Source organism: Diospyros lotus, chromosome 3, assembly GCF_014633365.1.
Source record: "Diospyros lotus cultivar Yz01 chromosome 3, ASM1463336v1, whole genome shotgun sequence".
Classification (NCBI taxonomy): domain Eukaryota; kingdom Viridiplantae; phylum Streptophyta; class Magnoliopsida; order Ericales; family Ebenaceae; genus Diospyros; species Diospyros lotus.
This window is the reverse complement of record NC_068340.1, coordinates 3,759,337-3,787,131: the sequence shown is the minus strand read 5'-3', so window position 1 is coordinate 3,787,131 and position 27,795 is coordinate 3,759,337. Positions and strand designations below refer to the sequence as shown.

The following is a 27,795-nucleotide window of genomic DNA, read 5'->3' as shown; positions in this document are numbered from 1 at the left end:
GTCCATCAATGAGAAAAGAAGCCAATATAGCCACAATTGAGCTTTTCAGGCCATTGAACAGTCCATCTTACACCCAATGCTTGATGGGTAAATTTTGCACAAACCAGCGCATGTAAATCATTGCTTGATTATTTTTGGACAACCCCGAGGATACAAAACTGACTTGGGAACATTCACTTGACGGTTTGGGGTTCCTGTTGTGATGCAAAGAAATTATTATTTCATGTAACTGTAAATGTGGCATCCATGGACTTAATAGGTTTTAATTCTCCTTCACCAGCCTCTCCATGGACTATGGGTTGTATTTTTATTCATTCAGAACCACCAATTCAACAAACCATCTTTAAATGCAGAATTAACCATTCCGTGCAAATGGAACCCCACATGACAGTGATAGCAGCTTTGAATCAAACAAGCAACCCCAAATCCAGAAGTCAAATGGCACTTCACTAATCATCTAACCTCTGAGTAGATCGTGGGGTAAAAAATAAGAATATTATTTCAACACTTAAAACTCGTTCACATTTTATCACCCAAGGTTGTCAAACAATCAATCCTGCAAGAACAAATCAGATAAACGGGTTAGGTGCTCAATTTTCTCCAAAGCAATGGATTGGTAACTCAAATGAATGGCACTTGAAATGAAGACCTGCGGACCACAGCTTGAATTGAATTTACCAGCAGTGAGTGTGACATGCACGACTGGGTGAAACCCAAATGACACCTCGGCAGCTATGACTCTTGGGGAAGTATACGGTCTCTGATATCAGAGAATGTCTTAACATCTTTCCCCCACAACCTGCTTATTCAGATTCATTATTAAGTATCACAGCAAAGTGTAATATCACCACCTAAAAGATTTACTCATCCACTCGACTCCACTCACGTATCAAAACTAAAATACAAGTACTTGATAACAATGATTTAAGTGGGGGAACTAGAAACTGCACATGGGGAACACCATACTGAAGTATACATTATGAACTAACAAAATAAATGGAAATTTATGGACTTGTTTAGCTGTAGAAATATTTTTTAATTTTTTAACTCTAATTTTCTATTAAATGATTGAATCTCCAATTAGAAAATAGAAAACTCAATTCTCTAATTCTTAAACTTTATACTGCGAATTGAAAAATATTAAAAGATATTTTTTGAATCCGTACTCAAGCTTCAAGAAAAATTACTTTTCCAGGAACAGATAAACCTATATTTTGAACAAATAAATTAGTGCGTGCACCATAATACAGTATCAAAATGTCCATACTTTTGCTATTAATCCATACTACTACCTTTTTTTTGGGGGGGGGGGGTAGGTAAAGATGCACCATATTTATTACTGTTCAATGAACAGATAAAACCCATATTTTGAACAAATAAATTTAGTACACGCACCAAAATACAGTATAAAAAATGTCCTAAGAATTGTAGTAATGATTTTATGTATGTTACTCAAATTGAACTGAATTATCAAATCACCATAAAGTGGGTAACATGGAGATTTCTAAAATATGCAAATATCATCTTGTTTTCAGGAGCATATTGGATACATGAGAAGACAGAAAAATTAAATAATTAAACTCAAATATTTAGATACAGTCCATATGTTTGCATTTTTAAGATATGAGTAAATGGGCATGTTTGAAGAGTTTGAAAAGTAAGCCTTGTGATGTGACAGATGCAAATTGAATTGAATCTTCATAATCTCTAGCTCCCAGTGATTAAGCCTTCTTGATGTAAATCCCAAGTGTGAATGTGAAGTGACACGTGACTCTCCACTCTCCCTCTAGGGATTGAGTTTTCCTTCTCTTCCTTCACAATCCCTCTCTCTTTGGAGATGGGGCTCTCCATCTCTTTTGGGATTTGAGGTCTCCATAATGTATCTGCAAGTTTTGCCCTCATTCATTCACACAAATCTCCAAAATCTTGAGGGATTGAGGTTGAGATTGACTTGACACTCATTACGTATCATTTATTCAACTCAAGTGGTGAACTCTTTGGTCCAAGTACTACACTCACCGTGTGCTTTATCTGCCATGCAAAAACGAAGTCTTCAACAACGTTCCCTCTATTTTGCTGAGCTCTCTGAAAATTGGACTCCAATCCCAATACCTTAGGTTGAGGCAAGGCCTAGCTAGGTCTCATGGATTAGATTCGCAAGGGCTTATGAACTGGAGGCTAGAACTACAGATCCATCGACCCCTTACCCCTCCCCGGAGCTTATTCTTAGATCAATCTTCAATCATTTATCCTGACAGGAAGATTTGCAGTGAAAATTTAAAATTAATTTTTAATTCCTAAAGTATGGTCTCTATGTGATGCATATAAAACTTAAGCAACTAATTATATTAAGAACCGCTGCCTGTTAACTATTAGTTCTTACTAATAGCTAAAGACCATAAATGGATCTCCTCAGCTGGCAAACCTGATTATGATTGGCTAACTGAAATCTCTAAGGTTGTTCCATAAATATATCTTCCTCAATATAACTCCTTCTCCTTGTACTTCTTCTGCTTGCTGTCTGTTTCTTCTTCTTCCTCCATAGCTGCGGCCAAGACTCGTTCTTGCTTCGAGCTTAGCCGGTGCAGCATCTTCTTCATTGTCTCCCTTATAGACAAGCTGTTGGACAGCCTCAGTGCAACCAAAAAAGGGACCGTGTATAGCTTTGAGTCACCTCCATCAAGAGGGTCCTAGCGCAGCTCCGTTGGAGGATTCCGTGGCAGCTCAAGCGTGGACCGACTAGGTCTTCCGTGATTGGGGTGGCGAGCTGGTCACCCGAGCTTTGCAGGTACGTGGAAGATAGCTGGACAGAAAAGAAGGCAACCACCGCGTGGTCAACCAACACTGGATCTTCATCTAAGAGGTATACCATAAAACCCCCTATGGCATGGTTTTTCTGTTTTAGCATATGGGTGATGAATACCAAGTCTCGCAAGGTCGATTTTGTTTCCGATGTGTATATTTTATGCTTCTGTTGTGCTATTTTCTGTGTTGAAAATGGTTTAAAATGTAAAACCCTTGCATTGATCCACCAAGAGTTGGTGTTATGGGCGTGCTTCCGCCGTTGCCGCCCTTCAATTGCATCTTTAAGGAACACAATCCACATAAGCCACACGCACATCCAACGTCAAGTGTATCCAGGAAAGTGAATTGGCAACTTGAAACTATCTTGCTCTCGTACCTCTATACAATAAGAGAAATAATAGAAGTGGGGTATTTGTGCTGGCAATCTTAGCATCTATACTACAAATACTCAAGTTATAAGAAGCACATGGACATCAATAAAAATACATCTCTTTCCATTGTTTATCTAGCTCTCTAGTAATTGCCTACCTCTGCCTCTTCTCAACTCTAGTAGTCTGCTAACATGCTTATGGCCTACCATGATTCCTAGCTCACTACTACAAAACCTCTACCATAACCAATGAATGCTATTATATTAATAAGTAAAATAGGAGAAAAACAACAACGAGTCTCACAGAGCCTAAGTATTGACAATTGACATAGTGAGACAACTAAGTGGGAGCATTTAGTGAATTATCCAAAGCCAGAGGTTCCCCTGTGAGCAACAAAAAGCCAAGAAGTGACCATCAGATTTGGCCAGCACTAGTGAGAACAAGGGGGCTGAGACTCTGGTTTTGTTTGAAACAATATGAAACATCACAATCTCACAAAACTGTAGAATTTGATTTTCTTTTTCTGGTTGTTCACATGAGATCCTGTGATATTTAGTTCCCTGGTAGACATGTATGTATTCATGTATATATGGATGAGTTTGCAAGAGGGTGTGAGAGCATGGTATCATGTTTATAAGATTTCTAATAAAGAAAAACAATAAACAACAACGTATTAAGACTTTATCCCACAATATGGGGTTTAGTTATATTAATTCTAGCTCACCAATCATTTCTATAACCTTATAACTCATCATATCTCAGAGAGAGAGAGAGAGAGAGAGAGAGAGTAAAAACCATTCTCCTGCTCAGGTAAACCTGTAAAGGTAGATTTTATGTTTTTCAAGAAATTTATGAATAACAATGCATTGTTAGCTACATCACACTTTACACATTTGCATATTGCCTAGTATTATTATTATTTGGCGCATTACAGAGGGCCACAATTTACCCACATGTACAAGATACCAAATATATCCCCACAGCAGGGGGATTCTCCAAAAATTCTTTTTTTTTTTTTTTTTTCTTTCTTTGGGTGTTGGGTTGGCAGTTATGGCCAAAGCATGAAGCTCACATTTTTTTTTGGTTTCATGTCACCAAAGAGGATATGGCATGTGCATTAAACCACTTAAAAGGGAAAGTGATTCATTGTTTGCTCATGAACTTACCAGCAATCAATACCAACAGCACTGGCACCTTCCTTGTCAGCCTTTTGATCATCTCCAACATGTATTGCTTGTCTAGCTTCCACACCAACGTGATCTATATTATTGTCACCATTAGCATCTATTGCAAGAAATGCACTAACCTTACAATTTTGCATTCATCCAATCCCCACATAAACCCATAGCAGTGCATGATCAAAGAGCATGAAACTATAATCTCAGTTCCCAGCCATCCCAAAGCTGAGAGAAAACAACAGAAATTTTATGAAGCCTGCTCCTAGAATGGAAATTAAGGCAAACTTCACAAAGAAAATGAAAACCACTAACCAAGATTATGCCAATTGCCCATGAAAAATGAAGTAGGCATTCAAATACATACCTAAAGCAGCTTTAAATATCTGCACATCTGGTTTTTCATATCCAACCTCTGAAGATATAACTAGAGCATCAAACCTAAATGAAAAAACTAAGAAAATACTCAGCAAAAAGATACTAAGATAATGATTTCAGTTCATAAAATAATTGTGTCATACGCAGCATATTTCTACTGAATTTAATGTAAGGTCACTTATACAACTCCCATCGCATTAAGTCACCTCTATTAAAAAATAGAAACAAAAAATTGAGAAGTAGAGAAGATGGCTTATTGCCAACATCTAGTGAATCAATGAAAAGGAGAAGGAAGTTAGCAATATGACACAAGAAAGTAACTGCCCAGACAATACTAGCCTGGAATGGTAAGCATTTGTCCGCACTTTTAGTGAATAAATGCTACTATTAGCCTAAGCAATGAAAAGAAATGAAAGAATGAAAAAGAAGAGAATTCCAGTACTTACAGATCCACAACATTAAGGTCCTTTAACAGCTTTCTCAAGCGGATGTCAAAGTTGGACACAACAGCCAATTTAACTGCATGATATATCAGTAATTCAGTAACAAACAGAAAATATATACTAGAAGCATTGCATTCAAATTCTACAAGTTCATTAAGAGTGCTAATTAATCTATGTTGACAAATGAAATGCTTGATGAGTATAACCTCCAGCATCTTTCAGAATTGAGAGAGTTTCATCAGCTCCAGTGGGAATACACCATGCATCACCTTTTGCATAGTACTGATACATACAGCTATTTTTAATTTAGTTCAAACTTGCCCAGTACTAGGGTTCTTTTAATGGCTTATTAAGATAGAACCAAAAAAATGTCTTCCACACCTCACCTGAGCATTAAGAAAAGCAATGTGTGAGAAATATATGATTTGAACAGCCTAGAACATTACCTCATATAGTTCTTCAAAATAATCATCATCTCTGCAACCAGTGGCTTCAGAAACAACAAGTTTCCAAAATGGCTTCCCATCTCCCTGTCAATAATTTGCAATGTATGGTAATAATGTGATATAACAGAAACAAAGGATACCATGGGTTTCATTAATCAAGGGGGGAAAAGAAGAAGATATCATCGATTATGCAATGCAGACTCATTATTCTTTCTTCAAGTAGCTGGCCTAAGTAATTTTACTTCATCAACAGATTCTGAAGTCATGAATAGCTGTACAAGACAATCCAATCATGGCTTCAATAGAAAACTAAAGATGGGTGTAATTTTAAATTTGTTAATCTCAACATTAGCACTGAAGAACACATGCTGTTGAAGAGAAGAGAAAGCAAAGAAAAGGATGAGATAGGGAAGTTGAGGGGAAATAGGGAAGCACATACACCTACAAAACAAGGTCTAACAGACAAAGAATTACTCACTGAAAAAAAAGAAAAAGAAAAAAAAGCTTAGGGATATTATATTTGCTCATGAATGTTATGGATGGTTAAGCAAGGTAACCATAAGACTTTGAGGCCCCTCCTTAATGTGATCCTGTCATATCTACGCATTTCTTCTACCTTTTGTGTGGTCCCAGATAGATGTTTTGAAAAATTTGCTGCTAAAAATGTTAGGAGACAATAAGGCAAGACAAATTCTGTTTAGACTTTTTCTTATCCTCAGAAAAGTATGTTTAGAAAAGCAATAACATATCAAGCTTTAAACCTACTATGTAAGACTGGTTACATGAATTATAGCTTGCCAGTTATTTTGCCAAGAAGAGGTGCTGTAGAAAAGTTATGTTTAGAGCAAAAACTTAACGGGAAAAAAGACAACACAGGTTGCCTGTTGAAATCACTCAAAAGAGTCAGTTTCTGTATGCACAGGAGCAAGGACCAACAAACACAAACAAAATGGACTGACCTGGTAGCGAAGTTTTTCAGGCCATGAAGCAGCAAAAGCTCGTTTAAACCCTTGCTTTATTTCAGCTGGTGTTACATTCAAACCTGTTGAATTCATGAAAATGATGATATACATATATCAAATCCGGTGCCAAAGAGAGACAATGAAGACAACAAAAACACAAGAAAAAGAAGAATCTTACAAATAACAGCAGAAAAAAAAAAAAAAATGAACATACAAGAAAGGAAACGCACATAACAATCACTGTTTGGTTACAATTTTGCATTTTATGTACAACTACAGAAAAGAGATTAAAGCTACAAATTCAAATTAAAGCCAGCGGTTGGTTCCAGATGCATCAGAACAGAATTCCCAACCTCATTTACACAATTCTGAATCGTAAAATCCACATCTGAATTTTTTAGTCATGTATGTATACTACTTACATGAATCAAAAGCAAGAGCTACATACAAACTACAAAATCTCAGAACGTACCGTGTTTTCTGCCGATTGCTGCGTAAGTTTCTTCCACGGGCCTTGCCAATTGAAGAAGGGTTCCACCAGCATCCAACAACAATGCGTCATAAGCTCTTTTAACGACCTTCCCTCCCCCTACAGACGAATATATGATGCATCGATTCAGCTAGCAACCACTAGCTACCCTACGCTTACACGCTGGTATTGTCGACAGCAGGACCCTGGAGCACTATAACCGCCGGAAAACATTGCTAACGTGCGCCGGAAGACAGAGAGAGCAAGCATTTCGGCGAAAAGGAAAAGGTAGGAACAAACGAAAATTGTTTCCATTTGGATGCCGAGAAAGTGAAAAAGAAAGTAACAGAGAACTTGGGACATCTTCGCGCCACGAATGCTAATATACGTCGGGAGCGTTCACAGCTGGGAAAAAAGTACCCACACGCTCCGGAATTCCGGAAGGATTTACGAAGCGCCGTCAAGACAGAAAGCGAGCGAGCGAGCGAGCGGGAGAGAGACTATAAATCGTTTCCAAATGAAGGGAAAATAGAAGGAAAAACCTAACCTAAGTAGACGCGGACGAAGCGACGATACGAAAAGAATCTTCGATGGAGAAAGCAAAAACTACCTGGATGAAGAGCAGGAGATATGGAAGAGCGTCGCACCGATGAAGAAGAGAGCTTCAAATTCAGAGGTTTAAGGGCTCTGAACAAAGGGCCGGCCTCCATTGCTAACCTCGACCCCTTCGTCTTCCACTTCTACTTGTGTTTGATTGATGGAGCTCAGCTCACTGGAAGGAAGCCTTTATATTCTTTGTTTGCTTTACGTTACAACTTGAAGGGCATTTATCGTAATAAAGTATTTAAACAAAATATATATAAAACTATTAATTGGTAAAAATAAAAATAAAACAATTAAAGAAGTTACAAAAATGACATATTATTTATTTTAGTACAAAAATATTTAAATATAATATTTAGATAAAAATTTAATTAATTGTATCCGTAATGTATTATAACATATATTAACTAATTGTATAATAAACTTGATAATAGAGATGTTAAATTTATATTTAATAAATGTATATTTTCAAACATATATATATATAAATAAAAAAAATTAAAAATTTACTAAGCTAACGAGTTTTGCCTAAAGCCCATCACAACGATAGAATCCAGTGATGTGTATTATGATAGGTTTTGACAATCTAAAACCCAATAAAAAAAAAAAGAGACGGAAGGAGAAAGGAAAAAAAATGAATTCTACATTGTAGTTTGATCATAATGGGGAGAAAGAAAAGGAGAAAAAAGATAGATATTGATGTTTGTTATTATTGTAATGGATTTCGACAATTTGAAATCCAAAAGAAAGAGACGAAAATTACTTGTTTCTTTTTTTCTGACTTACAAAATGAGAAAAAAACGACGACCAGTGACAATATTGGCTTTACTATATTAAAGAGAATTGATTAAAAATACAAGAATTATTTGGGACATAATCATCTTTACTTAGTTAACATTATTCTTCTTGAACTAACTTAAACACTACTTCTCGTAAAGATTTAACTCTTCCTAACTTTTTAAAAATGCAAATGAGATAGTGTGTAAGCTAGCCAGAGTTTAAGTTATTTAAACCAATCAAATGTGAAATGCTAAAAACTAGCTAACATCACACAGTAACCTTTGTATTTAATGTACTTGTGTTTTAATTATGATTATAATTTAAAAGTGATTATTTTCTTGTACATAAAAAATAAAAAAAAATGTTCACATAGTAAAAGTTTGAACCTATGGCCTCATGTTTACAGTAAGGGTTGGGTCGCGATGAACCATTCTTAGAGACAAAGGTAATTATTATGCATGAGAAAATGAATAGAGAATTAAATTTTATGTAATTAATTTTGATTTACAGTTAAAATTTAATATTACTATTATGATATATATATAAAGGTAGTTTCATTTTTTTTTTATATTAAAGCTTGGCCTTTAATGATTAAGGAGTATTTAATGCATCATTATTTTAAGGCTATGTATTAGTTATACATTTTAAAGATTAAATATTTTTTATTGATTGATGTAATAACAAACACATATTTGTCATAAAGTAATGTTAGCGATTGTTTTACGCAAAAAATTTTGTATGCTAAGTATGGCAATCACATAATTGGCATGTAAGTTGTGCCCATGTTAAGTTGGATAGAGAAATTAATGCGTTTGTTAAAATAAATAAGATAAAGTTATATCAAAATAAAATTAAAATACTTTTCACAGCAAAATATAAAATGATCAAGATAAAATTATAAAATATTCTAAAAGTTTTATCAAATTGTGTTAATTTTTTTAAAATGTACTGAAAAATACAAATGTCATTTTTGTTTATTTATAAAGACTAAAATATATTTATTTTGAAAAAAATGGAAGAGATAACCATATCTAAAAAAATCAAAATAAAAAATCACGTAATTTTTTTAAAAATCATCAGATAAATTTAACAAATATATTGAAAATGACAAAAACCTGAAATATTTTTCATATCTTATCTTTTTCGATCCATATATTAATTAACAAACACTACTTAATTATGCAAAAAAATAATAAAAAAATTGACTAATGGTTAGAATACCAACCAAAAAAACTGGAGTTGGTAAGTTATATCTAAAAGTAGTATTTGTTAACTAAGACGTAGACTAGAAAATATAAGATATGAAAAGCATTATAATGTATTTGTTAAACTTATTTGACAACTATTAAAAAAGAAATTACATGACTTTTTATCTAGTATTTTTCAAACATGCTTATCTACATTTTTTCTCCCTCCATGCACATCAACTTTACCCAAACATGACCACTATATCACCAATTTCTCCATGAGAAGAAATAAAGAGAATCTTCAAGAGCATCACATGAATAAGAATGCATATTCAGGATGGCAACAAACAAAGAATGCTTTGTGTTCAGTTGAAATGATGAGGAATGCACTAAACATGCAAAACGAGGTTGAACGAGGAAATATACAGGTTCTGGTTGGATAGGACGTTGTCCCCTAATTACTACACAACACAATCGTTCATCCATGTAATATATGTTAGACACTTGACATTTCCAAAGCTACATTTGTTTTATCTTATTTTGTTATCGACACCCTAAGTGCTATAGTATGGGCACAACCAGACATAAAAGAGAAGGTCAAAATCACCAGTCGAAACGATGCTTTCATTTTATTCCAATGTTGAAGCAGTAGCGGCCAGATTTGGACAATTCTGCAATGAAGCAACCTAGCCCGCCCCCAAAAGGGTGCAGAACTTCGAAAATGGAACTCTGCTGCAGTTGCTCAACCAGAAGTAAAATTAAAAAACAAATAGATTGGGAGGTCAAACTAAAAGAGAACTGTTGCAAACACACAGATATCATATGCTTATTTGGGCCCATCATCGTTCAAACGATATAGAGTGAGTTGAAAAAAGAAAAAGAGTGAAGAAATAACAAGGGAAAAAAGAACAGAGAACAACTAAAGGAGAAATAGCACATTTTGCCTTACCCCACATAGACCCTAAACGAATTTCAAGAAGCGGGTGGAGTAAACACTATCCTATGACTAAATAGCTTGGCCATTGCTCTTCGCTCACAGTCCTGCAGACATAGAAGATCAAATTTCAAGTTCTTGACCTAGCGTATTGTGCCATTTGCTTTATGTATTCAGTGGTACCGGTAACAGTTAAATATAAGTGTTATGCATGGATCCATGCCAGTGCCATGGCATAATCCAAAAGCGTGGAAACAAACTTGGAATATAATTTTTAGATTTTGTGTTAATTTTCAATGACACAGTAATACAGCTTCCAGTCACTAAATCACAGAATCTTTAATCAACCTACCAATCTTAGCTGAACATAATAACACACCTCAACCCATTAATTTAAGCCGCAAACACACACACACACCCCACACGCATTCCGGACAAGAAGTTTGATCAACATCAAGAAGTTCAATATAAAAAAACTACTGTTAAGCTGAGAGGGGTACTTTCAAAATGTCTGGTACAAGCAAGTCTATGTGCAGAATGGTTCTAAATCAAGGCACGGGTCGATGGCATTACTAAAAGAACCAAGAAGCAAGATGACCACAGTTCTTGGGTAGAGAAATCAAAACTTTACAAACAGTGTACTTGAAGCAGTAGTCACCAATTATACAGACTATGCACAAAGTAATTGGAAAGATATGTAGACTCCTTTAGCAAAAACCTTACCTTAAACATATTTAGAAAGAATGGCTTATCCGGATTCATCCTTTTCAACTTCAAGAAAGTATATGCAAAGCTCAGTTGGTCACGAGATGTAAAACGGTCAACTTCATTAAACCAAAGGCATGAAAATAAATTTGACATCGGTGTATGTGCCCTAACAATAAATGAACCTTCAGGTACATCTGCAGAATGCAAAGTATATGTGAAACGAAGAGCAAGAAATTGTAGACAAAGGAAGAAGGCAATCTCCAGAATAATAAATAATTAAAAAAATTGTGTGAACAGTGACGCACAACTTGGAAGAGGCATATTTGGATCTGACGTGTCAAACTTGGTGAGACCATCAGATTGGTAAAAGACAAATTGTTCATCAATAGCCGTATGGTTGTATTTATTCAGACGCTTATTCTGGAGTACCTCCTCCCAAACACAGTGGCGAGTATAATGATTTGAAATAGCATACTCTGATCTTGTTCGCCACAAAAAGTATTCAATGATCAGCATAGGATCAGTTAAAAGTCGCATCTTGCTGTCAAGCCAAATAGAATACCTACGAGACCATCAGAGAACAAGAAAATACACAAAGTATTAGTCTATGGATGTCAGCAAAAAAAGAAATAATATGGTTTAGAACCACAAGTCTACAAAAATTTGGTGTGAGAATCACCTAGAATAAGGGAAGAGACGATGTGATAGAAATTTCGGCACCTTTCCAGTTTTGCGCATGTCCTTGTAGGGTAAGTTCTTTACAACAACTATTCTCCATAACCCAATATTTCCTCTGTCATCAGGAACATTCCCATCAGCTGATAATTTCAACAGTGTTTGCTTGTCTACAAACATAACAAAACAAACATTCTTCTTGGAGTATTCACTAACCTGCAAACAGAAAAGAAGCTTTAACACTGCATACCATCCAAAAGTTAATGCAGAAAAGCTAAAGCAACACATAAAAAACATGTAGGACTTGTATAAGTGAGAATATGTATTGTTGTTATAGACAATTAACAAGGTAATAGCAAAGAAATTACAGTTTATCTAAGAAAGGCAGGCACAGCACCTAATCAGGATGTTACATTACAACAAGAAGACTCTAAAGCAGGAATGCTTGTGTGAAATGGTGTACAAAGCTAAGCACAGATAACTGCCGTAACAGAACAACATCAATCAGAAGCACTAATACCCACTAGGTGGGGCACACGAATTCTAAACCTCCATCTATCCCTATTCGTGACCATACCCTCTGTAAGGCCATTATATCACGTGCCATGTCTAAGGGTTTCCTACTAAATGATAGGGGACATGAAAGGAAATATTTGGGAAGATATAATTCTAGGAAAAAATATAAAAATTAATATTTTTATTCATTTAAGTGTTAGTATATTTTATTTCCTTCTTTGTTTATTTCTTTCCTAAGTAGTTCTGGAAAGATTATATTTCCATTCAAATTATGATAGGATTTTGATATTTGATCATGTTTCCCTATTAGGTAGGATCTATAGTAGATATATATCCTTTTGATGTGTATTATTAAGCAGACTGTGATTATTGATATTGAATTTGAGAATTGAGTTGAGTTTAGTTTTTAGCTGTTCTTGCATTCTCCCTTTTGGTTTTGTGTCACAAAATTTTCTTTAGTATTTCTCTCCCTCTTTTGCTACAATTTTCTTCCATTTCATTTACTCGACTCACAAATGATGTGTTCATTCTTCTTCACATTTCCAAACCATCTTAATCATGATTCTCGCATCTTATCTTCAATGCACGCCACTACAATCTTATCATGAATTATCTTGACTCTTATTTTATCTTTTATTTTATTACCACACGTCCACCATAACATTTCATCTTAGCTACATTCATACTTTACTCATGTTGAAGCTTAGCTAGCCAACATTTTGACTTATACAATAAAAAGCTCTTATAGCCACCCAATAAAACTTCCTTTTAAGCTTTAAAGGAATTCTAAGATCATATAAAATACCAACACACTTCTCCATTAACCATATTGCCTTAATTCTATGAGTAATCTCCATAATCTCCCCCCTCTTTTAGAACAATTGATCCAAGACATCAAAATTGATCTTTCATTCACACTTCTATTTTACCTTACTTACATTCCGCATACTTGGTTTTCAACCTACTTAATTTAAAGCCTTTGGATTCTAATGTATTCCTCCATAATTCAAGTTTATTGTTCACACCTTTTCTCTCATCCATCAAGACACGACCATCTGCAAATAATATACACCAAAGCACTTATTATTGGACGTGCTTTGTGAGTTCAATTATCATAAGGGTAAAGAGGTAAGGGCTCAATGCAAATTAAAACAGAACAAAGTTTAAAAAAAAAAAAAAAAAGTTAAGGACTTGTGAAATTAACAATTAGAGTTATCAGTGAAGGAAACAGATCCTGATCAAGCTGTATATCGAACTGTAAATGTCTTCACAAACAGCACATTTTGTTGAATGAGTTTTCTGCTACCACAATCAGGAGAGTTGGAAACCACCTCTCTGCCTTTATTAGTCAACTTCTTTCCAGGGTCTTATGTAATGTCCAAAAATAATAAATCACAATTTAATTACCTGTGGTAGTGCCTCTTCAAAATATTTTGTCAAGTAATAGAAGTTTAAAGGAATTACTAGGTAAATAAACACTAAAAGTTCCATTGAATTATGCTGCGGGGTTGCAGAAGCAGCATCCAGCTACCAAACAAGAAAGGGGAAAAGCAACTAAATGCCTCACAAATATGAGGTGCACTGAGAGAGAATAGCTCATATACCAGTTTGCTGGCAGGCCGCCTCAAAAAATCAGAGCTACCAAAAATGCAAGATGATACTGCAACACTACAGGTATGCATGTATGACTTGTCCTTCTCATCCAAATCAAATCCAGTGCTTTCATATCCTTCTGGTCCTTTTACAAAACCACAGTGGATTGTTTGATTCCTTGCATAGAAGGATTTCTCTCTTTCTTCAAGGGTTTGATGTCCTCCAAATCTCAGTTTAAATTGATCATTCTGAAAGGGTTTCTTCTCTCTATCAATGTACCCAATGGAAAATTCTGTGAAATTTGCATATTCCTTTGGCTCAACAAGATTATTGACTGAATCCAAAAACCCAACCTCACAAGGCTGAAAACCTGCAAAATTAAGTATTACAGTGAGGTAAAACGAAACACGAGAATGTACCAAAACAAAAGAAAACAGAATAAGTTTAAAGAATCTAACTTTTTTTTCCTGGTAAGCTTAAAGAATCTTACATTAAGATGGTGAGAATAAAATGGCAATTACTTAAATTACTCAACATAGCACCAAAATAACGTAAATACTGAACAATAAAACTGCAGAATCCCTTGGCTCCTACTACAAAGTTAACTGCATTCATTAATTTAAAAATCAATTTGTTCGCAAGAAGTAAAGTCATACTTTGACATTATCTTCCTTCACCACCATCCCATGAAACTTTTCCATACCAAAAATGGTGTAGGAATTTTATCTCGTCATTCCCTCACTAGAGGGTTGCATCAAGAAGGGCATTTAACATAAAATTTTGCCATATTGCTCTTTTGTATGGATTTGTATTGTCAATATGACTTTTAGAAGTCAACTGATATTAAGAATGTTGTGTCGTCAACCCTAACCTAGTTAAGGTAAGGTGCAATTAATGATGAATGATAAAGTAAAAACACCCAAGTGCTGGTCAAAACAAGGAAAAAACAGTCCAAAATTTTAATCCTAAATCAAATAAATCAATCCCAGTTCTTTCTCTAGTTCCTGGGTGGATAGAGTTGACACAATGTATTAGTCTATAAGTGTCACAACCCACTTAGGGGCAATACCGGCCATGAGAAGCTTAGCCTACGGAAGACGAAAGCCTGAGTTAAAACATAAACTAAATTTCAGTTAACAGTAATATATGTATATGTACACACCCCATGAACTTTTTTCAAATACTCTTCAAAATTCAACCTATCTAACTTATCTGAACACATCACATTCCCTGTTTGCTATTTTAAACAAATAATTACACCATAAATTTGATCCTAAAAGGTCACGATAGAAAGTCCCCAACACCAGAATTTGAGCTAATAGCTCTTGTTCCTCTAAAATGTTTAAAGTTAAGGACTAAACTCATAACTCAGTAGATATTAGAATTTGCAATAATTAATATAAAATAAAATGTTAAATTTTTTGTAATATAATAAAACACGCTTTAATTTTTAGATAAATTTCCCAAAAAATGGAGATTTATTTGTAAACTTTCTCATGAAATGATGTAGCAAGTAAAACCTTAAAATCTTGCAAAAAACTCAGGGAAACAAATAAATATCTTATTGAGGAGATATTGAGGATGTTGCTCATAGAATCAAGGCAAGATGATTAAAGTGAAGAAGTATATCTAGCTTTAAAATCACTTTAAAGCTAAAAAGAAAAGTTCTATAGGAAGACTCTTAAGACCATCTTTGTTGTATAGTTCAACTTGTTGGGTAGTAAAGTACAAACATGTACAACATATGAGCATAACTAAGATGAGAATGTTAATAACTTAATATAGATATACAAAGAAAAGATAAAAATAGAAACAAAATTATACGCATTAAAGTTGGATCTATTGATGATAAGATGTTCGAGATGCAATTAAAATGACTTAGACATATGAGATGAAGACCAATAAGAGCACCTATGGAATGAGTTGATAGAATGGAAGAAATTTAGAATGAAGACTAAAGAAGACTTGGTAGAAAAAGCTTAAACATGTGTCAAGCCTCGGATCTGAGGCTAGGCCAATTCTGGAATTATAGAACAGATAGAGAATTGGGAGGGAGAATTTGAAAGGAGGGAGAATTCGAGAGAGAGAGAGAGAGAGAGAAGAAATTAGAGGGAAAGAATCAGTATTCTCATTCATGATTCCCATCCTCTAGCACATGGCCTTTTATAGGCTTCTTCCCTCCCTTGGTTGTTATGACATAACTGAATAGGTACAAACTACTTAAGCTGTAACTGCTTTAGTACAATAGGCTTATTCACCATCAGTCTAATTACAATAATACCCTTAGGGTCGTGACAACATGACATGGAGTATTACGGCCTTACAAAAGATATGAACACAACTAGACTCTTGAGATGGTTAGAAAGCTAGAATGCATGGAGTCAACCACACCTAATGGGATTAAGCCTAGGGATCATTGTTGTTGCACTTGTAGTCGAATGTTTCCTTATCGAGCAATACTAAGCTAAAGGATTCACATTGCACAAGTCACCAAAAGGTCGCATGGCATGCATTTTCCCTAAGTGGATCCAATTGAGATCACAAGGACATACCAAGTCTATTCCTAACATTGAGAATTAGAACCACTCCTCTAGCTATTATAGAATTAGAGTCACTCCTCTAGCCCTAGTGAGGGTGAATTCCTATCATTATTGTCCTCTGAAGTTTTATTAACGTGGTCCCTTTATATGATCTTAATATGTATACACCATAATAAAGCAAATTTTCTCAAAAAATATTTCATCACAAACTTTCACAGTAATATTTTTTTCCAAATAAATTTGAATTCATCACATATCATAGCACAGAAATCTTCACAAGAATTATGTACAGAAATAATTTCCAAAAAGAGATAAACTTTGCAAAGCAACCCATGACCTTGAAAATTGAATGATGAAGTCTTAATATATGTACTTTCAAACAGATTCAGGTTAATAAATACTATAAAATCCCAACTAGGATTAAATTTATATTGAAATTAAACCCCAAAAAGAAATTTTTTTTAGCCAAAACCCAAAGCAATCTATTTCTCATACTTAATTATTTACTAAATTGGAAATATGAAATATGACTAAAGGTCAATACAAGTCCATGGGTTCTGTGGTGTAAAATAAAATCCAAAAAATTAATCACTCTTGGCTTGTGCCAGTTTTGTTTCTTTATCATTAATGTATTCTTAATTTTGTTCTAATTTTCAAGAAACTTATAGCTTATTTTGGAGATGACCCGTTAAAAAGTCCAAATCAGACCAAAATCAGTTTTTTCCCCCTTTTGGGTGTCCGCTCTGGCATATCAGATCAGTTCAACATCTTCATTTTCAAGTTAGGTCTGCCTCTGTTGTTCTGGTTGTTTCAACATCTGTTTTTTTGGGTCTATTCAAAATCTAGCCTTTTTAGCCAACAGAAGTCCAAGTACAATCCTTGCAACTGTCACGCAAGAGGAACCCTCTATTTCCCTTGCGGCTGCCACAGACAAAGAAGGGGAGGGGCACCACAAAGAGAAAAAAAAGAAAGGAAGAAAAGGAACCCTAGATCCCTCTGGTTTGCTCACTGAAGCTCAAAGCGATAGTCGGAGAACTAGAGGGCAACTGCTGCTCTCTCTGATTCAAAGTTAACATGTGTGTTGGTGTGTAATGTACTGTATCTGTCAAAGCCACCTTGATGGCATCTGATCAGGTCTATTATTACTGATCTTGCAGTATCCAGTGCTCTCATAGGTTCCCTTTTTCCAAAGGCTTCACAATGATTCTTTCTTACCCAGAATCACCTTTCAAATAAAGCTATACCAAGTTTGCCCAACTTACATATAACTAGCTTCTCTAGATCACGATTTATTTCTAATAGTTCATTCTGACTCTTACTAGACATGTCAGCTGCTATCCCAATTTGACAAAGAGGGTCATCTAAAATACAAAGAGTTGCAGCCTGATTCATAAACAAAATTTGGATGCAACACATCAGCAAGCCTTATGTTATGGTAAGCTTTAATAAGTTAGTGCATGTAGTTGCACTGTGTTGCACAAAAAGCAGTGGCTACAGTACAAAAAGTTGCAAGCTGATTCCTCAACAAAATTTGGATGCAACAGATCAGCAAGCCTCATGTTAGGGTATATGTAATAAGTTAGTGCATGGAGTTGCGCACTGTGATGCATAAAAAGAAGTGGCTACAGTAACTGAAAATTTTGAAGATAACATAAATTTAGACTTTGATTTCTACAGAAACTGATACCTTGATTTCCCTTTCTACACTTGAGTACATTTGGTGTAATACTTGACACATTGACCTCATAAGCAAAAGCTAGAGATCATAGCATTTTTAGTTAAACCCAGCAAAAATGATGCTTCAACGCCAAACATTAATACTTTGATTTCCCTTTCTATACTTGAGTACATTTGGGGTAATAACTTGACGTGTTGACCTCATAAGCAAAAGTTATGTCATGATCCAAATCATTTTTGGTTAAACACAACATAAATGACACTTCAACACCAAAGATTGACCCCAAATAAGAGAGTGCCTATGTTAACAATGATTTAATTCATCCAATCTAGGAACATGAAGGATTTAGAAGAGTACTTCTCATTATTTATAGCCATTAGCTTATTCCTTAACAGGCTGGTCTATTGAGAATATGAAAGAAAAGAACCAGTAGGGACAGCTGGAGATCGATGCTAATTATTTGTCAGTCTTCTCACTCCACTAGTGACTGTGGCCCCTATCAATTGTTTCCATGAAGAAGCAACCAATAAGAGAGCAAAAGTACTGATGTTTGAATGACCAAATCCAATTTTAAACAAAAATAAAGTCACTTCTTACGTGGACTATGGGGTTTCCTTTTTGGTTGCTCTGAGGCATGTGATCCCAAAAATTCTTCACGTGCGTCTCGCAGTAATGAAATGCCATGATCCACTTTTCCTGAATAGTGTAAAAAAACAAAACAAGTACAAGTAAATACAAAAGAAAACCAGTCCATAAGAGAAGAACAATCCATTTTTGTTCATGTAAATACATGTAAAGACAGGTGCACGTAAATACAAGCCTCAAGCTTAATAATATATGAGAGGAAATTCAATAAGAGAAGAACAATCTGTTTTTACAGTGTTTGAAGGGAATAGGTTAATCTCATTAAGGGAACGGGTTAATCCAAGCAGTTCAGTAGTTGTTGACAAGATTGTTAAAATCGAAATTTTAAGTGGGATCGAAGAATGGTCCATAAAATCGAATCAGAAACTCGGATCGTAAAATCGTAAGATTTTAAAGACAATTAAAAATACCCTTTAATATATGTAAATATATGTCCAAAATAACATAATTTTATAAAAAAAATTAACTAATATTGCTTAATAACATGATTATTACAATTTACAATCGTATTCTTTATGAATAAAATACATGTACGTAGCTATTTCAAAATAACTTCATCTATTGATTTCAAAAATACTAAATAATATGAAATTTCTAAATATTAAGTCCATTTGTCATCATTCATCCATAATCAAAATTTCAAATATTAATTTATAATTAATTTATATATAATGTAAATTTCAAAGTTTACCGAGTTTACGAGTTTACCACCAAGTTTACAATATTGAATCACGAATCAACTCCGATTCTATGAAAATCCAAATTTATAAGAGAGTTGACTCGTGAGTTTGACAACAATGGTTGTTGATGTTATTATAGTAGATGATTTCAATTTCAGCTCACTTAATAAGAGTGCAAGCATATATCCAAGTAGTCTTTAACCTCACCATGAAACTGCATATTAAAGCCAAAAACTGCCATGTAGATCGAAAAGAGGACTGCTACTGAAAACATCCAAAATAAGAATCTTCTCATACTAATCCGGCCAATCCTCGTCCCTCGACGTATAACACGTAAACCATACTTGCTTCGATCAAGGGACTTAAAAACTGCTCCAATGATTCCTCTTTTTTCTGGTGACAGTTCACTACAGTGTCTATGGAGAGCCATCACAACACACCTTCCAATTTCATACTTCAGGTGTAAACCAGCTCATCTGTGCAATTGTTTAAATGAGAAACAGGAGGATAACAACCAAGAAACCTCAAAGTACTATAAATAATTCAAGCTTCTTTTTGTTATATACCAATTATTCACTTTGAGATATTTAGTTGAAGGTTAAAAGTTGTATAATTCTGATTTAGCTTATTTAGGTAAACAAAATATTGAAAGCAAAGTCCAATCTGGTCTCTCTGCCCCAAATATGCAAGTAATTCATCTATTTCACAGTCACATCTATTAGTTTGCAATGCATAACATTCATATTTCTTATTTTGGGGGACAATGGTTTAGGCAAAGACTTCCAACCACCTTCAATTAGTTTTAAAAGTTTCATTAAGAGTTTCCTCTGATTTCTTCACATTTTCAAGTTATTTCAGAATTTATGTTGGAATTTCAGGGAAATATTGAAAGGATTTATCATAAAACCTTTTTTTAATGTAACTGAGCTTTATCATATGGATGTTCAAAGGGCTCAAAAGACCTGTAAACCAACCTAACCTCTGAAGGTGGATTGATTCCATTCTTTGACCTTTGTGGTTTACTCCCAAGTAGTGTTCGAAAAATCGGCCTAGGCAGCCGTTGGCCGCCCCGAATATGCCCTAGTCGAGCCTCCAAGGCGCCAGTCCGAGTAATCGGCCAGCTTGGGCGCCTAGTCGGCCCGCGTGCCTGGGCCGCCCAATTTGTTGGCTTTAAATATCAGTAGGGTTTTTTTTCTAAATCAATAAATCGAACCTCTCAACGTCTCCCCCTCTCATACTCTTTTCACCCCAAGGTCGTCGCTGCCTCAACGCCACCGGCCCGCTAGTACCCCACCGCCATCGCTGCGTCCAATTCCATTCTCACCGCCTCTAATTCGTCACGTCCTCCTTGCTGCCTCAACGTCGTCGTCGCATCCTCGCCGTCAAGCTCCATCTCTGTGGTAACCCCCCCCCCCCTCCCCCTCTCTCTCTGGTTATTGGGGACATTTCTGTTTCTGTTTTTTGTTTTTTATTTTATTTTTCTTTTCTATTTATATATAATTATTAGATATATATTTAGTTTCTATTATTAATTATATATAATATATGTGTTTTTACATGATGAAGAAGATTGAAAACAGTGGCCTCTAGAGACTGAGTATTTTGCAGTTAATTGTTTGCTGTTTTTCCATTTCTTATTTTGCAGAAAACAGTGGCCTCTAGTAGAAACCTATATAATTTACTTATTTTGCAGAAAATTGTTTGCTGTTTTTCCATTTCTTTGCTGTTTTATTGTTTTAATTTGAATCATTTGATTATTTTGCAGTTATGACATGATAAGTTATTATTATTTTGAATATTAAGTGAGGTTATTGGTTCTATATAGGTTTCTATTGCAAGTTTTTTCGATTAAATTAAAAATGTCAGATGGGACTCGGAGTACTGGAGCATCGTCTGATGCAACTTCAGTTCTTAAAAGGAAGTCCAATGATGTCGAATGAGAGTATGAAATGTTACTTGATCCGAAAAATATGGATAAAGTTAAATGTAAGTTGTGTGGTAAACTTATGTCTGGCAGAGTTTATAGAGTAAAAGAACACAAAGGCCACATTTCCGGAAATGTTTCTGCATGTCCAAAATTTTCTCCAGATGATAAAGCCAAATGCAAGAATGTTATTACCAAGGCAAAGAGTAAGAAGAAGGAGGAAGATTAGATGAGATCTTCTGTTAATATTTCTGAATGGGGAGATGATGAAGATGAATTACAAGAATTAGGTAGCAAAAAAACGCCCCCATACTCTTAGCCCTATGGATAAGTTTGCAACCCCCATCAGTCCTCAAACTTGTTTGACTGGGGGAATGACGAAAAGGCAGCAAAATATCAATGAAGCACTCTTTAAAGAAAAAACACAGAGTGTTCGTGAGTATTGTGTTAGATGGGTGTACGAAGCTGGTATTCCTTTCAGTGCTATAGATCATGATAACTTCAAATTGTTTGTTGAGACGGTTGGTCAATTTGACCCAGGCTTCAAATCTCCCCGTTAATACCAATTGAGAGAACCGTTGTTAAAGGGAGAAGTGGATAGAACTAAAGAATTACTAAAGAAGCATGAAGAAGAGTGGGCACAAAATGGGTGCTCCATTATGACAGATGCTTGGACAGATAGAAAAAGGAGGAGCATCATGAACCTATGTGTTAATTCTAATGCAGGTACTGTTTTTTTGTCTTCCAGAGAGTCTTCAGACAAAACACATACAAGTGAACTAATTTTTGAGTATGTGGACAAGTGCATTGAGCAAGTTGGTCCACAAAATGTCATCCAAGTAATAACAGACAATGCTGCCAACAACATGGGAGCGACAAAATTATTAAAGTTGAAGAGGCCAAATATCTTTTGGACATCATGTGCTACTCACACTATCAATTTGATGCTTGAAAGTATAGGAAAACTACCAAAGTTTAAAAAAGTCATTGATCAGGCCAAGAGTTTGACAATCTTCATTTATGGACATGATAAGACCTTGTCCTTAATGAGATCATTTACAAAGAAGAGGGATATTGTGAGACCGGGAGTCACTAGATTCGCTTCTTCTTTCCTTACTTTGCAAAGTTTGATGGAGAAAAAAGCTCAAATGAGGACAATGTTTACTAGCTCTGAATGGAAGGACTTCAAATGGTCAAAGACTGTTAAAGTAAAAGCAGCATATGCTACTGTGATGAACATTGCTTTTTGGAATGGTGTGAATTTATGCCTTAAGGTTTTTGCACCTTTGGTGAAAGTGCTTCGAATTGTTGATGCAGATAAAAAGCCTTCTATGGGCTTTTTATATGGAGAGATTACGCATGCAAAGGAAGCTATTAAGGAGGTCCTAAATAATATTGAGAAGAACCATCAGCCTATTATAGAGATTATTGAAGCAAGGGTGATAGATAGGCTAGATAGTCCACTACATTTTACGGCTTACCTTTTGAATCCCTACTACTTTTTTAAGAATATAGGTATACAACTTGATCATGAAATCATGGATGGATTTTTTAATTGTGTGGAGATGTTTTATGATGCCGATGGTGAATTACAAGATCATGTTGTAAATATTGAGTTGCCAAAATATACTCGTAAAGAGGGAGCTTTTGGAAAATCGTGGGCAACTCAAGGGTGTGCAAAAAATGATGACAATTATAATCCAGGTATAAAATTTCTTTAATCATTTTCTTAGTTTCTAACTTTCTATTGTGTATAAGTTTATTTACTTTATACTTATTTAACCTACATAGTTACATGGTGGATGACTTATGGAAATCAAACTCCAAACTTGCAACGAATGGCGAGAAGGATCCTTTCATTAACCAGTAGTTCATCTAGTTGTGAAAGAAATTGGAGTACTTTTGAAGGAATTAGTATATATTTTAAAACGTTTTTAATATTTTAATTTCATTATCCTTATCATTTGTATTGATATTGTTTTTATTTTATTTATGTAGATACATACGAAGAAAAGAAATAGATTGGATGTGAATCGATTGAACAATTTAGTCTTTGTCCAATTTAATGCGAAATTGATGAACAAGCAAAAAAGGGAGAAGGAGATGAATGTTGATGTGCTACTTGCTAGTGATGCTAGTAATACATAAGGATGGATCGTAGAAGGCGGAGATGATGAAGAAGTTGAGCCTGGTATGGGACTCACTTGGGAAATGGTTGGTGAAGCATCCGAAGCAGAAGAGATGCTTCAACCTCAAAGAAGTTCTAGAATGAGAGAGCTTCATGAAGATGATTTTCAATCAGAAGAAGATGAACTCACTCAATGAACCTAGAACTCATTTACAACAATTTGTTTTCTCATGCTTAATTCCATATTTCACTTGTCATTCCATTAGTGTTGTATTATTGGTTTATATTGCATTATTAATGCTTTTCAACTTTGATTTAATTGAAAATAACATCAAATTACATCATAAAGTTAAAAAAAAATAAAACCCAGTAGTTTTTCTAGGCCCTGGCCTAGCGCCTAGCGCGTTTTAGAACACTGCTTTTAAGTCTTAATACAAGCAACTTGACTAGGTTGATTTGGATCGTGGGTTAGTTATTCACCAACCCAAACCAAGCCAAGACTTGACATCATCTCAAACTTCATAATTATATCAAATTTTATATATTGTAGCATGCTAGTCTAAATTAATTTGACTTACTGGGGTCTTAGATGAACTTTAAAAATGATGAATTATTCAATTGTGCAAACATTGCTTCTATAGGATTTGACATTGTTTAAAAATTAGTTTTAATTTCTTTATCATATATAATGCTTTCAAACTGGAATATGATAGACAAGTTTTTTTTTTTTGGATAATTCTGCAATTAGCTTTTTAGTTTTTTTTTTTTCAGGTACTTCATTCATTCAACAAGGTAAAATTGTTTTTTTTTTTCAATTATATAATTTTTTGTTAATAATTTTTATTTCTTAGGTTTCATTATTATTCTGTCCCTCCCTTCTTAGACTTGAACACAGTAATCATTCTCTCTCCCCTTAAATGGTTCACTCCATGTCTGTTTGTTATACAATCAATCAGTGGTTCTCAGCATCTTCACTGACAGACACTCCATTCATATTTATGCTCAAAGCTTTGGTGTATGACTATATGTAGTATATATAAACCCAGCTAAATTATGAATTCAAGTGTGAAAAATAGAAATGTAAGAGATAAAAAATACAAAACCCAGTGAAAATCTAGTGTGCAATTCTGGTAGTGAAAATAGGAGAAACTCAGATCATAGGATGGCTGAATTTACTTACGTAATACTGCAAGCAGACCTTGAGAGAAATAAACAGCAAGAAGTGAAAAGCACCGAGATAAATGATTAATGTAGTTCACTTTTTCTTTATTTTGAGCCATCTGATATTACTTCTTTCCCCGTTTATGTCTTTCTGGAGCAGCAACGTGTTATTTGCTGCTTACACTTTGAAGCTCTGCAACATGACATGAGAATTTCAGCCTTTTCACAACACTCAGAGAATTATAACTGTCATAACAAAGAGAAATTGGGATTTCCGCCGAATTCCCACCGTACACAGTTCTGGATTGCAGCTCTGTTGATTATGATGGTTGGTGTGCAGGAAATACTACGGAATAATAAGCAATCTTATCTAGCACTGCAATACTTGTATAGTTGGTAAAAGTATGAATGTACCAACTACTTTTACCAACTGCCAAGTGATAGCTCTAAAAAAAAACGTAATTGTGAAATTTAATTAAAAATATTTATATAATCTAATTTCAATATTTTCTATATACTTAATTCAAACAAAAAACTTGAAATTCATTCACTTCGAAGCCCTCCCGTAAATGTTTCTCAACCTCCAAACCTAGCTCTAGAATCCACACATCTCAAATCAAAATTTTTTCCCCTGAAATCATGGAGTTATGAGCCGTTCTCAATGTCGAAAATCGAACCACAATCACAGTTCTGCCGAATCTCATATGCGCAATCTTAACATCAAAATGTACTCCCTTCAAAACTTCCTCCATTTATCTTTTCGAACACGACAACCCCCTCCAAAATATATATATATATATATATATCTCTACGGAAGTACCATATATGCGCATTCATATCTACGAACAGACAACATTGAAATGTAAATCAAACAGAAGAGCCATCCTATGAGCAGTGCCATACCTGAGATTTTGAGGCCCTGACGCGAAATGTAAAAATGGGCCGAATCTGATTAGCTAATCGGCAATCGAGAGGCAGCGAGCCACCAGCGATAGCCAGCGACGGAGCAAGAGGCAAGAGCGGCGAGCCACCGGCCACGAGGCCGAGCCGGCGAGGGTGCGAAACTGCGACCGTGCGACTGAGCGAGAGGCAGTAAGCGACGGAGAGCGAGCCACTGGCCAGGCGGCCACGAGGGCTAGGCGAGCCGGCAAGGGCGAGCGACCGAGCAGCGAGAGGCGTGAGCGAGGGTTTGGGCGATGCCAGGAGTGACGGAGCGAGAGAGGCAGGCAGGGCAGCGAGCGAAAGCGAGAGAGGGAGAAGGGCAGGAGCGAAGCTATGTTTGCAGAGGGGGAGGGGGTGGGTGGCTGGGCAGTGGGCCCTTATAAACAGGGAGGGTTTCCATTTTTTGGGCGCCCAAATAGTCCAAAATTCATGGCGCCTGAGGCAACCGCCTCGTGGGAAAGGTCCGGCCCAGCAATAAATGGTAACACTCCGACCAATTCTATAAATATTTTTGCAAAAATAATCAATGAACTCCACACTAAAGGTGTGTTTGATAATATGAAAAATATATAAAAAATATTTTATCTAATAAATTGAATTTCGTTTTTAGTGTTTGACATATTATATTTTTTATGAAATTTAATTTCATGATACAATCATTAAAGCATATTTTTAGCTCTTTTCCATGAAAAATTCTATATAAGGAAAGATGATTTTTGTTTTCCATGTAAGTTGGAAAATACATGGAAAATATTTTTCTTTTCACCTAAATGTTATCAAACACACCCTAATAGTTTGATACCTAAGTCAGTTAGAGCTTATTCAAATCTATTCATTTAGTCAAACAAACAAAATTAAATCAAAATTTTAAAATTAGTAAACGAAATGAGTTTAAACTTTAGGGTACTTAACTTATATTTAAGTTGGTAAACAAACTTACTTGTGACTCGTTTATAAGCTTATTTATAGGTTTATTTATAAGCTTGTTCTAAAATAATGTGTATTTTTTACTTATATTTCTTATCATACCATTTACGTTATTTAAAATTTAATTTTACTAAGGGTAAGGGTCATTTTACTAAGGGTAATTTTCCAAACATTCGTGTAAGGGTCATTTGTCTTTCAGAATCCCAATTTATATGAGGAGCCCTTGGGAGTTGTCGGTTGCGACGCCTAATATAAATATATATCACAATCGCTTGCATGACCATCGTCCAAAATAAACCCAAATGTTGTTGTTGCCGTCGACGTTGATTCCTTGTTGAAGGCATGTTACTCACTACCACGTGTAAAATAAAAATTCAATAAAATCAACATATAAAAAAAGATGACAAATTAAACTACAATAGAATGCATTAAAATGGATAAAATAAAGTTCTTTAGAGTATGCAATATAATATTATTATAGTATTAAGTTAATAAGAGGTAATTACACAGTCCTAGCTAAGGTTCATAGCAAAGTATTTGATTTTCATTAAATTTACTATTATCTTAGATTCTTAATTCGCCTCCAAAGAGGTTTGATGTGTTCCATATGATTCTTCATTCTATCTGGCTTAGGAGACTCAATATTAGGGTTCATGAACATTAATTAATGAAAACCCCAAATATTATTAGGGTTCATGAACATTAATTAATGAAAACCCCAAATATTATTAGGGTTCATGAACATTAATTGAAAAACCCAATTATTATAAGCATGAGAATCCCCCGTTACTAACTCAATCAAAGCTTGAAATAATTTGTTTATTTCATTTGGTAGTTGTATCATTAATTAATGTTGTAGAAGAATGTGTAATGTCTATGAACAGAGACAACACTAGGGCTTATGCAGTTTGTTTGTTCTTCTTTGTGGTTCATCATATATATTAGATATGTAAGATTGGAGAAGATCCAGCCAGAAATTAATGCATTGCCCCCAGATATTTATTCAAATGATTCTATTTTTGTATATATAATTATGAAATAAATTGTTTATTTTTTAAAATTATGAAAGAAATAAATAAAAAATTATTGAAAATAAATTCATTTCAACCATATGTATGATTTGTT

At 34.8% G+C, this 27,795-nt stretch overlaps 2 protein-coding genes across 11 annotated transcripts; both read right to left on the bottom strand.

Annotated features, from left to right (window-relative positions):
• Positions 1 to 288: 288 nt before the first annotated feature.
• LOC127797867 (uncharacterized) lies at positions 289 to 9,389 on the bottom strand. Of its 7 annotated transcripts, none has more exons than XM_052331041.1 (11): positions 7,660 to 9,375; positions 7,053 to 7,169; positions 6,578 to 6,660; positions 5,619 to 5,702; positions 5,379 to 5,454; positions 5,176 to 5,248; positions 4,719 to 4,792; positions 4,488 to 4,579; positions 4,343 to 4,436; positions 679 to 799; positions 289 to 556 (listed from the first exon to the last, which is right to left on the bottom strand). In XM_052331041.1, exons 1-11 carry the CDS (start codon positions 7,757 to 7,759, stop codon positions 520 to 522), a joined length of 951 nt encoding a protein of 316 aa, XP_052187001.1. In that variant the 5' UTR covers positions 7,760 to 9,375; the 3' UTR covers positions 289 to 519. The 7 variants fall into 7 exon arrangements, with proteins under 7 accessions (XP_052187001.1, XP_052187002.1, XP_052187006.1 ...); XM_052331042.1 differs by having other exon boundaries at positions 650 to 799; positions 7,660 to 9,358; XM_052331046.1 differs by lacking the exon at positions 4,488 to 4,579 and having other exon boundaries at positions 7,660 to 8,007.
• A 525-nt stretch (positions 9,390 to 9,914) lies between these two features.
• On the bottom strand, positions 9,915 to 26,096 carry LOC127797866 (probable hexosyltransferase MUCI70). 4 transcript variants are annotated; one of them, XM_052331039.1, is made up of 9 exons: positions 24,821 to 24,969; positions 19,796 to 20,064; positions 18,861 to 18,959; positions 14,057 to 14,415; positions 11,941 to 12,152; positions 11,567 to 11,823; positions 11,277 to 11,455; positions 10,569 to 10,660; positions 9,915 to 10,351 (listed from the first exon to the last, which is right to left on the bottom strand). In XM_052331039.1, exons 2-8 carry the CDS (start codon positions 20,016 to 20,018, stop codon positions 10,592 to 10,594), a joined length of 1,398 nt encoding a protein of 465 aa, XP_052186999.1. In that variant the 5' UTR covers positions 20,019 to 20,064; positions 24,821 to 24,969; the 3' UTR covers positions 9,915 to 10,351; positions 10,569 to 10,591. The 4 variants fall into 4 exon arrangements, with proteins under 4 accessions (XP_052186999.1, XP_052187000.1, XP_052186997.1 ...); XM_052331040.1 differs by lacking the exons at positions 10,569 to 10,660; positions 19,796 to 20,064 and adding an exon at positions 25,705 to 26,096 and having other exon boundaries at positions 24,821 to 24,994; XM_052331037.1 differs by lacking the exon at positions 10,569 to 10,660.
• Between the last annotated feature and the right edge of the window lie 1,699 nt (positions 26,097 to 27,795).